The sequence below is a fragment of the Bombina bombina genome, chromosome 4 (genome assembly GCF_027579735.1).
Source record: "Bombina bombina isolate aBomBom1 chromosome 4, aBomBom1.pri, whole genome shotgun sequence".
Taxonomy (NCBI): domain Eukaryota; kingdom Metazoa; phylum Chordata; class Amphibia; order Anura; family Bombinatoridae; genus Bombina; species Bombina bombina.
In genome coordinates, this window is record NC_069502.1 from 608,880,826 (window position 1) to 608,893,296 (window position 12,471).

The 12,471-nt window shown below is 38.4% G+C and overlaps 1 protein-coding gene across 1 annotated transcript in view; it reads left to right on the plus strand.

Moving 5' to 3' along the window:
- Positions 1 to 12,471, plus strand: part of SOBP (sine oculis binding protein homolog) — a 343,381-nt gene that overhangs the window by 34,095 nt on the left and 296,815 nt on the right. Inside the window, exon 2 of the mRNA XM_053710599.1 lies at positions 396 to 522. Coding sequence (XP_053566574.1) covers positions 396 to 522 — 127 coding nt within the window. The remainder of the gene's footprint in view (positions 1 to 395; positions 523 to 12,471) is intronic.

The window sequence follows — 12,471 nt, forward strand, 5'->3', positions numbered from 1 at the left end:
GCTCTAAATTACTCTAATTTATAATCATATAAATGAAAATAATGTTTGCTTTACAATCTGAAACCAAGGTTGCTCCAAAACAGAACCAAAACACAGTGTAATATGAGACATATATGATTTAAACCATATGGCAAAGTTGTGAGTTCAAAAGCAAATACACCACTATTGTATTGCACAAAGCTTGCTTCTTTATTGTATCATGTGATATCTAACAAATTACGTTAAAAAACAATTTTCACATCAGACTAGACAGTAAAAGCATTGCTCTTTAAATAGTATGTCCATGTCTGGAAGCCTGTAGAACTAAACACATTGTTTATTTATTTATGTGTATGTCTCTTCTTCACAAAATGATTATTGACCTCTTCTGTAATGACCTCATTATTCTTTCTCAGAACTTTGCTGAAAATACCATGAATGAGCTTCTTGGCTGGTATGGATATGATAAGGTGGAGCTGAAAGAAGGAGAAGATATTGAAATAAAAAACTATCATGATGGGCAGCACATTTCAGTTCTTAAAGGTAATTTTAAAATGTGTAATTTGATAACTAGTTCCTGTTTAGTTATTAATATGTTTTTAGTATTTTTTAACATTAGCATTCCAGCAATTCATCAAATAATATATGCAAGAATTTCCCTCTTTTCTTATGCATCCTATATATCAGGAAAGCACAGGTAATATAAAAGGGCTGGTGACTTAACATAGGAGACGAAAGATGATTCAGTGACCTGGGCCCTGATATTCAAAACCTCTCTGCTCAGGTGAGATGATCTAAAATGATCCTCCAGCACTGTGAGATCCCTAGTGAAAATTTCAAAGGGCAGATTGTGCTTTACTTCTCCAAGAGGCGTTTCTTGCATTTCTGTATGTGAAGGAGAGACAAGCCCAGTGTAATATAGCACTGCATGACATGACAGTTCTGCTGCATTTACACTTTGTGCTTTTTATTTTATATTACTTTACACTTCGGGCCGATTTACCAAGCAGTCAATCGGCCCCAATGCATCTGTTTCCGCGCAAGCCTTTAGGCTCGCCGGAAACAGGAGTTAAAGTGAAGGTAAACTTTGATAAATGAAAGCCCATTTTTTGAAAATACTATTAAAATCAGGGGCACTTTCATTCATCAAAGTTTACAAATCAGCCGTTTTGATGAAAAACTTACCTCTCTTCTTTGCACAGCCAGAGCAGCTTCCCCCACCCGGAGATCTTCTCTTCACACGTCATCAATGACTAATCCAGCTTCCTCCAATCACGGCTTTCCCCCCAGGGTAGTCATTGCCTGAGGCCATGCTGTGATTGGAGGAAGCTGGATTAGTCATTGACGATGTGTGAAGAGAGGATCTCTGGGTGGGGGAAGCTGCTCGGGCTGTGCAAAGAAGAGAGGTAAGTTTTTAATCAAAACGGCTGCTTTGTAAACTTTGATGAATGAAAGTGCCCCTGTTTTTAATAGTATTTTTAAAAAACGTTCTTTCATTCATCAAAGTTTACCTTCACTTTAAAGGGCCACTGTAAGTAAATATTTTCTATGCCTGTTACTAACTAACTACCCCAAATACACTTTTTATCAATAGCATTTCATTAACATATCTCTTCCGTATATCAGAAATCTTGTCTGCAAATTTAATTGTTTTCCAAACCCACTCCGTGGGTATCCTTTGCTCTGTACCAATCCATTTACAATACCTAGGTTTCAAAATGGCGCTTTAAACACAAAGTTATTGGTTTAAGTATTTTGAACATGCAGTGCTGAAAATAGTGGGCAGGATAACGTGACATCATCGGCAAATAAAAGATATAACTTTTAGAACGTTATGAAACTTCGTTTTGGAGAAAATATAGGTCAGTAGGTTTTAATTAATGTTTATTAACTTTAATATGTTAGTTGTTTAGCTTAAAAATTATAACAGAAAGTAATGCTTGTGTAATGATAAATGCCGACAGCATATGCTGGCGGCATTTATCGATGTGCGGCAGACATGATCGCTACAGCAGATCATGTCCGTCCTCACATTAATAATTCGGCTCCTTCAAATGAAAGTTTATTGCATTTAAACTTTGCACTTTCTATTTTTTATTTTAGTTTGTATAAAGCAGTGTATTTAGGATTGTGTTTTTACAAATTCTGCTTATGCTTTCACAGTTTCTGTGTAACTTTAACAAATAAGGCTCATACTTTGTATATTTATGTGTATTTTTTACAAATTAGATTACACTTTGCATGTGTTTTATTTAAATTAAAACTGAAAAAACATTCTCTAGTTTGGAGAGAGGTTATAGTGCTGACTTCACAAAGGCAGAACTCATTGAATTTTCTAAAAACGAAAGGGGAGGAACCTGGAAATCCCAGAGAGATGAGAGATGCCTTCCATAGAAAGCAATGAAGCTCCCTGGGATACAAAATTTCACATGGGAGAGAGAAGGTAATTGGAGAACCCCTGATGCTGATATAAAAGTATAAGTTGCATCAATTACAAATTATAAGGAAATGTTTTCACTAATATTAAACTTTCCTATGTCTATATTTTAGTATATATTACTATTCTGTTAGTTAAAATAAGTGTTTTGGGAATTTTGAGCAAACTTCACCTGCATACAGCTGGCGAGACAAATCAGTGAGACCAGCTTGTTTAAAATGCTTACAACATTTCACAAGACTTGGGAGAAAGCTTTAGATATACAGCTGTCAGTTTTTGTTTCCAATGTTGCAAATTCAAGTTGCAATATAATTTGTAAAAGCTACACAGAAATATACAAAGTATGATCCTAATTTGTTAAAGTAACACAGAAACTTTCAAAACATAATCAGAATTTGTAAAATCACTTCTAGAGCTAATATTAATGGTATTATAATATAAAATAGAAAGTGCAAAACTTAAATGCAATAATACAGAAAAGACCCCATCTATAGTATAAAGCAATCTAAAATACAAAGCACAAAATGTAAGTGTAACAAAACTCTAATATCATGCAGTGCTGTATTGCACTGGGCTTGTCTCGCCTTCATATATAGAAATGAGAGAGATCTTGCAGTGATGGAGAGTTCCACCCTTTTCCTTTGACTATTCAGTGAGTTCAGCCTCTGTGAAGGCTGACTGCAATTTCTCTCCAAGCTGGAGAACCTTTGAATATCAGAGCCCTGGTGAGAGCTTTAATGGGATATTCTAATGCAAAAATATGAATCAATCATTTGTTAGAACTTGTAATTATTGCCTTACTGACCATAGATAACTATGTGTATAACTGACACTAAGGCGTTAAACACTTAAAGTTCCTTTTTTAAACCCTTTGCGGGATAAACATGGTTAATTAGGAGCATTTATTCAACAATTACATGCTCCAATAATTTAAAACATGGCATTTCTGCATTAGAATGTCTCTTTAATGTTATTTTATATTACCTATATGCAGTGGTGGTGCACAGCACCCCAGCACCCCATAGAACTGCCCCTGCATTATTTGATGGGCAAATAGGTCTAGACTAGAGGTCATGTACCTTTCTGCTTAAAGGACCAACCCTTCCCTGGATGATGATAAATGGCATGAAAATGGCTCTGTAATATAAAAATGACTATTGGAGAATGGGAAATATATTGTTCCTCTTATAATAACTATTTGTATTTTGACTATACTGATTAGTTTTAAAACAGAGAAATCTTTAGTGGGATTTCCTCTTGCAGATACAACATGGAGAGATATTTACTTCATTATTGTGAAAGAAATGATTGCATTTTAATTGAATACCAATTTTTAATTGTCAGAATTTGCTCATATTTTAATAACTGTATTTAGTTGTCTCTCCCTATCCAAATGGACCTAATAACAATTGGCAACTTTTTTCTTAATTGTGCTGTCTTGTAATAAATTGACATACTAGATAAGTATGGAAAAAAATGATGCATTAACACCTTGTTTGTTGCAATTGGTTCTCAATTGCCAAACTCCATCCCCCACCTGGTTTATTTAGAGGAGTCAATCAAGACTTGCTGTTGGATATACACAGCTAGCCATGGTCATTATATTAGCAAAACTATAATTTTTTGTGGTTTCTTATATAATTCCCCTGCTAAGGACAATTGGAGACAGATATGTGACAGAGTGAATCCTGCTTTGTGCTCTTCCAAATCTGGAAACTATAAACAGGGGAATTAAAAGAAAAACATGGAGATTAAATTGTCTTTTTTACCCCTGCAGTTTGAACTCAAGGTGGGTAGGAAATCCAGGGGGGGGGGGGCAGATGCCCCCTTTGCCCTCTTGTGGACATCCATACTTTTGTGAATTAGTTGTCCTTATGTGCTAAATAACTTGAAAGAAAGTGATGCATCATAATTGTAAAAACATGACAAGAAAATATCACATTAACATCTCTATGTAAAAAGGAAAATATTTTGGGGCCTATTTATCAAAGCGTCAACTATGTTGCATTCGCTGGTGTCAATACACTCGCCAGACATCGCTGCCGCGGACCTGAATAAGATCTCCTTATTTATCAAAAAAGCCATCAAAAACATGCGCATCAAGTATGGTACGAAGAGCATCGGACTGGTGTTAACTAACAGTCATCGATGTTGCGGTTATTCATGTTTTTCCCAACTTTATTTATACCATTTCATTACTGCCCATGAACAAGCACATTTCTCTAAAGCTAATCTTTTATTTTCTCTTGTAAGGTGTATCCAGTCCACGGATCATCCATTACTTGTGGGATATTCTCCTTCCCAACAGGAAGTTGCAAGAGGATCACCCACAGCAGAGCTGCTATATAGCTCCTCCCCTAACTGCCATATCCAGTCATTCTCTTGCAACTCTCAACATAGCTGGAGGTAGTAAGAGGAAAGTGGTGTAATATAGTTAGTTTTTCCTTCAATCAAGAGTTTATTGTTTTTAAATGGTACCGGAGTTGTACTATTTTATCTCAGGCAGCATTTAGAAGAAGAATCTGCCTGCGTTTTTCTATGATCTTAGCAGAAGTAACTAAGATCCACTGCTGTTCTCACATATGTCTGAGGAGTGAGGTAACTTCAGAGGGAGAATGGCGTGCAGGTTATCCTGCAATAAGGTATGTGCAGTTTTAAGTTTCTAGGGATGGAATTGCTAGAAAATGCTTCTGATACCGGATTAATGTAAGGTAAGCCTAAATACAGTGATTTAATAGCGACTAGTATCAGGCTTGCTATCAGAGGTATATACTCTGATTAATGTGCAATATAAAACGTTTGCTGGCATGTTTAATCGTTTTTATATGTGCTTTGGTGATAAAACTTATTGGGGCTTAGTTTTTTCCACATGGCTGGCTTGATTTTTGCCTAGGAACAGTTTCCTGAGGCTTTCCACTGTTGTAATATGAGTGGGAGGGGCCTATTTTAGCGCTTTTTTGCGCAGTTAAAATTACAGATAGAGACATTCAGCTCCCTCAGCAGTCCCCTGCATGCTATAGGACATCTCTGAAGGGCTCAAAAGGCTTCAAAAGTCGTGTATTGAGGAAGGTAAAGCCACAGTGAAGCTGTGGCAGTTGTTGTGACTGTTTAAAAATGTATTTTTTGTTTTGTTAATCCGTTTTTTTGTATTAAGGGGTTAACTGCCTTTTTTCACTGTTATTTCAAATTTTGGTAAAAATTTTTCTCTTAAAGGCATAGTAACGTTTTTTATATTGCTTGTTAACTTGTTTTAAAGTGTTTTCCAAGCTTGCTAGTCTCATTGCTAGTCTGTATAAACATGTCTGACATAGAGGAAACTCCTTGTTCATTATGTTTAAAAGCCATGGTGGAACCCCATAGGAGAATGTGTACTAAATGTATTGATTTCACTTTAAACAATAAAGATCAGCTGTTATCTTTAAAGGAATTATCACCAGAGGATTCTGACGAGGGGGAAGTTATGCCGACTAACTCTCCCCACGTGTCAGACCCTTTGACTCCCGCTCAAGGGACTCACGCTAAAATGGCGCCAAGTACATCAAAGACGCCCATAGCGATTACTTTGCAGGACATGGCGGCAATCATGGATAATACCCTGTCAGCGGTATTAGCCAGACTGCCTGAATTTAGAGGAAAGCGCGATAGCTCTGGGGTTAGACGTAATACAGAGCGCGCAGATGCTTTAAGGCCCATGTCTGATACTGCATCACAATATGCAGAAGCTGAGGAAGGAGAGCTTCAGTCTGTGGGTGACATTTCTGATTCGGGGAAACCTGATTCAGATATTTCTACTTTTAAATTTAAGCTTGAGAACCTCCGTGTATTACTTGGGGAGGTATTAGCTGCTCTGAATGACTGTGACACAATTGCAGTGCCAGAGAAATTGTGTAGACTTGATAAATGCTATGCAGTGCCGGTGTGTACTGATGTTTTTCCAATACCTAAAAGGTTTACAGAAATTATTAATAAGGAGTGGGATAGACCCAGTGTGCCGTTTTCCCCCCCTCCTATTTTTAGAAAAATGTTTCCAATAGACGCCACCACACAGGACTTATGGCAGACGGTCCCTAAGGTGGAGGGAGCAGTTTCTACTTTATCAAAGCGTACCACTATCCCTGTCGAGGACAGTTGTGATTTTTCAGAGCCAATGGATAAAAAAATTAGAAGGTTACCTTAAGAAAATGTTTATTCAACAAGGTTTTATCCTGCAGCCCCTTGCATGCATTGCGCCTGTCACTGCTGCTGCGGGAATTCTGGTTTGAGTCTCTGGAAGAGGCCTTTCAGACAGCTACTCCATTGACTGAAATACTTGACAAGCTTAGAACACTTAAGCTAGCTAATTCTTTTGTTTCTGATGCCATTGTTCATTTGACTAAACTAACGGCTAAGAATTCTGGATTTGCCATCCAGGCGCGTAGAGCGCTATGGCTTAAATCTTGGTCAGCTGACGTGACTTCAAAGTCTGAATTACTTAACATTCCCTTCAAGGGGCAGACCCTATTCGGGCCTGGTTTGAAGGAAATTATTGCTGACATTACTGGAGGTAAGGGTCATACCCTTCCTCAGGACAGGGCCAAATCAAAGGCCAAACAGTCTAATTTTCGTGCCTTTCGAAACTTCAAGGCAGGTGCAGCATCATCTTCCTCTGCTACAAAACAAGAGGGAACTTTTGCTCAATCCAAGCCGGGCTGGAAACCTAACCAGTCCTGGAACAAAGGCAAGCAGGCCAGAAAGCCTGCTGCTGCCTCTAAGACAGCATGAAGGAACGGCCCCCTATCCGGTAACGGATCTAGTAGGGGGCAGACTTTTTCTCTTCACCCAGGCGTGGCCAAGAGATGTTCAGGATCCCTGGGCGTTTGAGATCATATCTCAGGGATATCTTCTGGACTTCAAAGCTTCCCCTCCTCAAGGGAGATTTCACCTTTCGAGATTATCTGTAAACCAGATAAAGAAAAAGGCATTCTTACGCTGTGTGCAAGACCTCCTAGTTATGGGAGTGATCTGTCCAGTTCCACTGACGGAACAGGGACAGGGTTTTTATTCAAATCTGTTTGTGGTTCCCAAAAAAGAGGGAACCTTCAGACCCATTTTGGATCTAAAGATCTCAAACAAATTCCTCAGAGTTCCATCGTTCAAAATGGAAACTATTCGGACCATCCTACCTATGATCCAGGAGGGTCAGTACATGACCACAGTGGATTTGAAGAATGCTTACCTTCACATACCGATTCACAAAGATCATCATCGGTTCCTAAGGTTTGCCTTTCTGGACAGGCATTACCAATTTGTGGCTCTTCCCTTCGGGTTAGCTACAGCTCCAAGAATCTTTACAAAGGTTCTGGGATCGCTTCTGGCGGTCCTAAGACCGCGAGGTATATCAGTGGCCCCTTATCTGGATGACATCCTGATACAGGCGTCAAGCTTTCAGATTGCCAAGTCACATACGGACATAGTTCTGACATTTCTCAGGTCACATGGGTGGAAGGTGAACGAGGAAAAGAGTTCTCTATCCCCACTCACAAGAGTCTCCTTTCTGTAGAAATGAAGATTTACCTGACAGAATCCAGGTTATCAAAGCTTCTAAGATCTTGCCGTGTTCTTCATTCTATTCCGCGCCCTTCGGTGGCTCAGTGTATGGAAGAAATCGGCTTGATGGTAGCGGCGATGGACATAGTGCCATTTGCGCGCCTACATCTCAGACCGCTGCAACTGTGCATGCTCAGTCAGTGGAATGGGGATTACACAGATTTGTCCCCTCTGCTAAATCTGGATCAAGAGACCAGAGATTCTCTTCTCTGGTGGCTATCTCGGGTCCATCTGTCCAAAGGAATGACCTTTCGCAGGCCAGATTGGACAATTGTAACAACAGATGCCAGCCTTCTAGGTTGGGGTGCAGTCTGAAATTCCCTGAAGGCTCAGGGATCATGGACTCAGGAGGAGAAACTCCTCCCAATAAATATTCTGGAGTTAAGAGCAATATTCAATGCTCTTCTAGCTTGGCCTCAGTTAGCAACCCTGAGGTTCATCAGATTTTAGTCGGACAACATCAAGACTGTGGCTTACATCAACCATCAAGGGGGAACCAGGAGTTCCCTAGCGATGTTAGAAGTCTCCAAGATAATTCGCTGGGCAGAGACTCACTCTTGCCACCTATCAGCAATCCATATCCGAGGTGTAGAGAACTGGGAGGCGGATTTTCTAAGTCGTCAGATTTTTCATCCGGGGGAGTGGGAACTCCATCCGGAGGTGTTTGCTCAATTGGTTCATCATTGGGGCAAACCAGAACTGGATCTCATGGCGTCTCCCCAGAACGCCAAGCTTCCTTGTTACGGATCCAGGTCCAGGGACCCAGAAGCGGCACTGATAGATCCTCTAGCAGCGCCTTGGTTCTTCAACCTGGCTTATGTGTTTCCACCATTTCCTCTGCTCCCTCGACTGATTGCCAAAATCAAACAGGAGAGAGCATTGGTGATTTTGATAGCGCCTGCGTGGCCACGCAGGACCTGGTATGCAGACCTAGTGGACATGTCATCCTTTCCACCATGGACCCTGCCTCTGAGACAAGACATTCTACTACAAGGTCCTTTCAATCATCCGAATCTAATTTCTCTGAGACTGACTGCATGGAGATTGAACCCTTGATTTTATCAAAGCGTGGCTTCTCCGAGTCAGTCATTGATACCCTTATACAGGCACGAAAGCCTGTCACCAGGAAAATCTACCATAAGATATGGCGTAAATACCTTTATTGGTGTGAATCCAAGAATTACTCATGGAGTAAGGTTAGGATTCCTAGGATATTGTCCTTTCTCCAAGAGGGTTTGGAAAAAGGATTATCAGCTAGTTCTTTAAAGGAACAGATTTCTGCTCTGTCTATTCTTTTGCACAAGTGTCTGGCAGAAGTTCCAGACGTTCAAGCTTTTTGTCAGGCTTTGGTTAGAATTAAGATGATGGGATGTATATCCTGCGCAAAAAACAGATTAGGGGAATGGGGATAGGGGATACCTCTAGCTCTCCTCAGCGGGTACCCTAGTGTACCCAATGTAAAGATAAATTGTTAGAAAGTGGAGGTGAGCACCAGACAGGCTGAGGAGGGGGAAGGAAGCACCAATTGGGCTGGGAGTGCACAGATGAAAAAATAGCGTTTAAAAACGGTGGTTATGATAATGGTTAAAATTATAATTATAGAATTTATTCCACACAGTTGTTTAAAATACCAGTGAATTTCTCATAAGACATATACAATAATGACAAATCATGGATCCATGTTACAAAAACAAAAATAAAGATAAAAATGGAGAAAAAATAAAAATAAAATAAAATTACGCTGATACACTCAATGAACGGATGATAAAGGGGTGACTTAATAAGCCTAGTGTCCTATTGTAGAAGGTGCACCATTGGTGCAGTCCAGATTGTGATATATACTCCTAAGGCTGTATATAGATGGTCTTTATCCAATCATAGAAATTTTTTGTGTGACAAAAGAAAGTGTCTTAATCTGTGTCCAATATCCAAAAAATGTACAGTGCTTCAAAAAATGTGATTTAATTGTGATCGCTTGGTGTTCAAAAAAAATTTATATTCAAAAAATAAAAAATATAAAATACAAAATGCAAAAAGTGAAAGGCCTCCAAAAAAATGTTGTAGCAAGTAATATCAAAAGTAATCCAAAGTGTCCAATGTGATGTATTGATTTCTGTGCAATGAAACAGTGGCTCAGTGTTGATGCAATATAAAACAAGTTATACTGTGAAAAAACCTGTAAAGAAAACAAACAATACTATAATATATACAAACTGTTCAGTTAATATATCAGTATTAGACTTACTCAAATCAGTCGACGCGTTTTGGCCATTTACTCCTGGCCTTTATCAAGACTCTTGATAAAGGCCAGAAGTACATGGCCAAAACGCGTCGACTGATTTGAGTAAGTCTAATACTGATATATTAACTGAACAGTTTGTATATATTATAGTATTGTTTGTTTTCTTTACAGGTTTTTTCACAGTATAACTTGTTTTATATTGCATCAACACTGAGCCACTGTTTCATTGCACAGAAATCACTACATCATATTGGACACTTTGGATTACTTTTGATATTACTTGCTACAACATTTTTTTGGAGGCCTTTCACTTTTTGCATTTTGTATTTTATATTTTTTATTTTTTGAATATATATATTTTTTTCAACACCAAGAGATCACAATTAAATCACATTTTTTGAAGCACTGGACATTTTTTGGATATTGGACACAGATTAAGACACTTTCTTTTGTCACACAAAAAATTTCTATGATTGGATAAAGACCATCTATATACAGCCTTAAGAGTATATATCACAATCTGGACTGCACCAATGGTGCACCTTCTACAATAGGACACTAGGCTTATTAAGTCACCCCTTTATCATCCGTTCATTGAGTTTATCAGCGTAATTTTATTTTATTTTTATTTTTTCTCCATTTTTATCTTTATTTTTGTTATTGTAACATGGATCCATGATTTGTAATTATTGTATATGTCTTATGAGAAATTCACTGGTATTTTAAACAATTGTGTGGAATAAATTCTATAATTATAATTTTAACCATTATCATAACCACCGTTTTTAAACGCTATTTTTTCATCTGTGCACTCCCAGCCCAATTGGTGCTTTTGGTTAGAATTAAGCCTGTGTTTAAACCTGTTGCTCCCCCATGGAGCTTAAACTTGGTTCTTAAAGTTCTTCAAGGGGTTCCGTTTGATCCCCTTCATTCCATTGATATCAAACTTTTATCTTGGAAAGTTCTGTTTTTGATGGCTATTTCCTCGGCTCGGAGAGTCTCTGAGTTATCTCTGCTTTACAATGTGATTCTCCTTATCTGATTTTCCATTCAGATAAAGTAGTTCTGCGTACAAAACCTGGGTTTTTACCTAAAGTAGTTTCTAACAAGAATATCAATCAAGAGATTGTTGTTCCATCATTATGTCCTAATCCTTCTTCAAAGAAGGAACGTCTTTTACATAATCTGGACGTGGTCCGTGCTTTAAAGTTTTACTTACAAGCTACTAAAGATTTTCGCCAAACATCTACACTGTTTGTTGTTTACTCTGGACAGAGGAGAGGTCAAAAAGCTTCGGCAACCTCTCTTTCTTTTTGGCTTCGGAGCGTAATACGCTTAGCCTATGAGACTGCTGGACAGCAGCCCCCTGAAAGGATTACAGCTCATTCTACTAGAGCTGTGGCTTCCACCTGGGCCTTTAAAAATGAGGCTTCTGTTGAACAGATTTGCAAGGCGACGACTTGGTCTTCGCTTCATACCTTTTCAAAATTTTACAAATTTGATACTTTTGCTTCTTCGGAGGCTATTTTTGGGAGAAAGGTTCTACAGGCAGTGGTTCCTTCCATTTAAGCCTGCCTTTTCCCTCCCTTCATCTGTGTACTTTAGCTTTGGTATTGGTATCCCACAAGTAATGGATGATCCGTGGACTGGATACACCTTACACCTTACACCTTAAAAACATAATTTATGCTTACCTGATAAATTTATTTCTCTTGTGGTGTATCCAGTCCATGGTCCGCCCTGTCTTTTTAAGGAAGGTCTAAATTTTAATTTAAACTACAGTCACTACTGCACCCTATGGTTTCTCTTTTCTCGGCTTGTTTCGGTCGAATGACTGGATATGGCAGTTAGGGGAGGAGCTATATAGCAGCTCTGCTGTGGGTGATCCTCTTGCAACTTTCTGTTGGGAAGGAGAATATCCCACAAGTAATGGATGATCCGTGGACTGGATACACCACAAGAGAAATAAATTTATCAGGTAAGCATAAATTATGTTTTTCATCTGTTAATGTCCAAGTAATAGATTGATTTATACCTCAACAAACAATATCTCATAGAAAGTTATTTTTATATTTATTTGTTATATGATACTTTCATAGAAATCAATGTGTATTTGTATTTCTAGGAGTCATATTTTTTATTTCTTTTTTAAATTATTATTAATGCTAGAATTTGTGCATATATCCTTACACATACTTGTGTCTTTATATATATATATATATATATA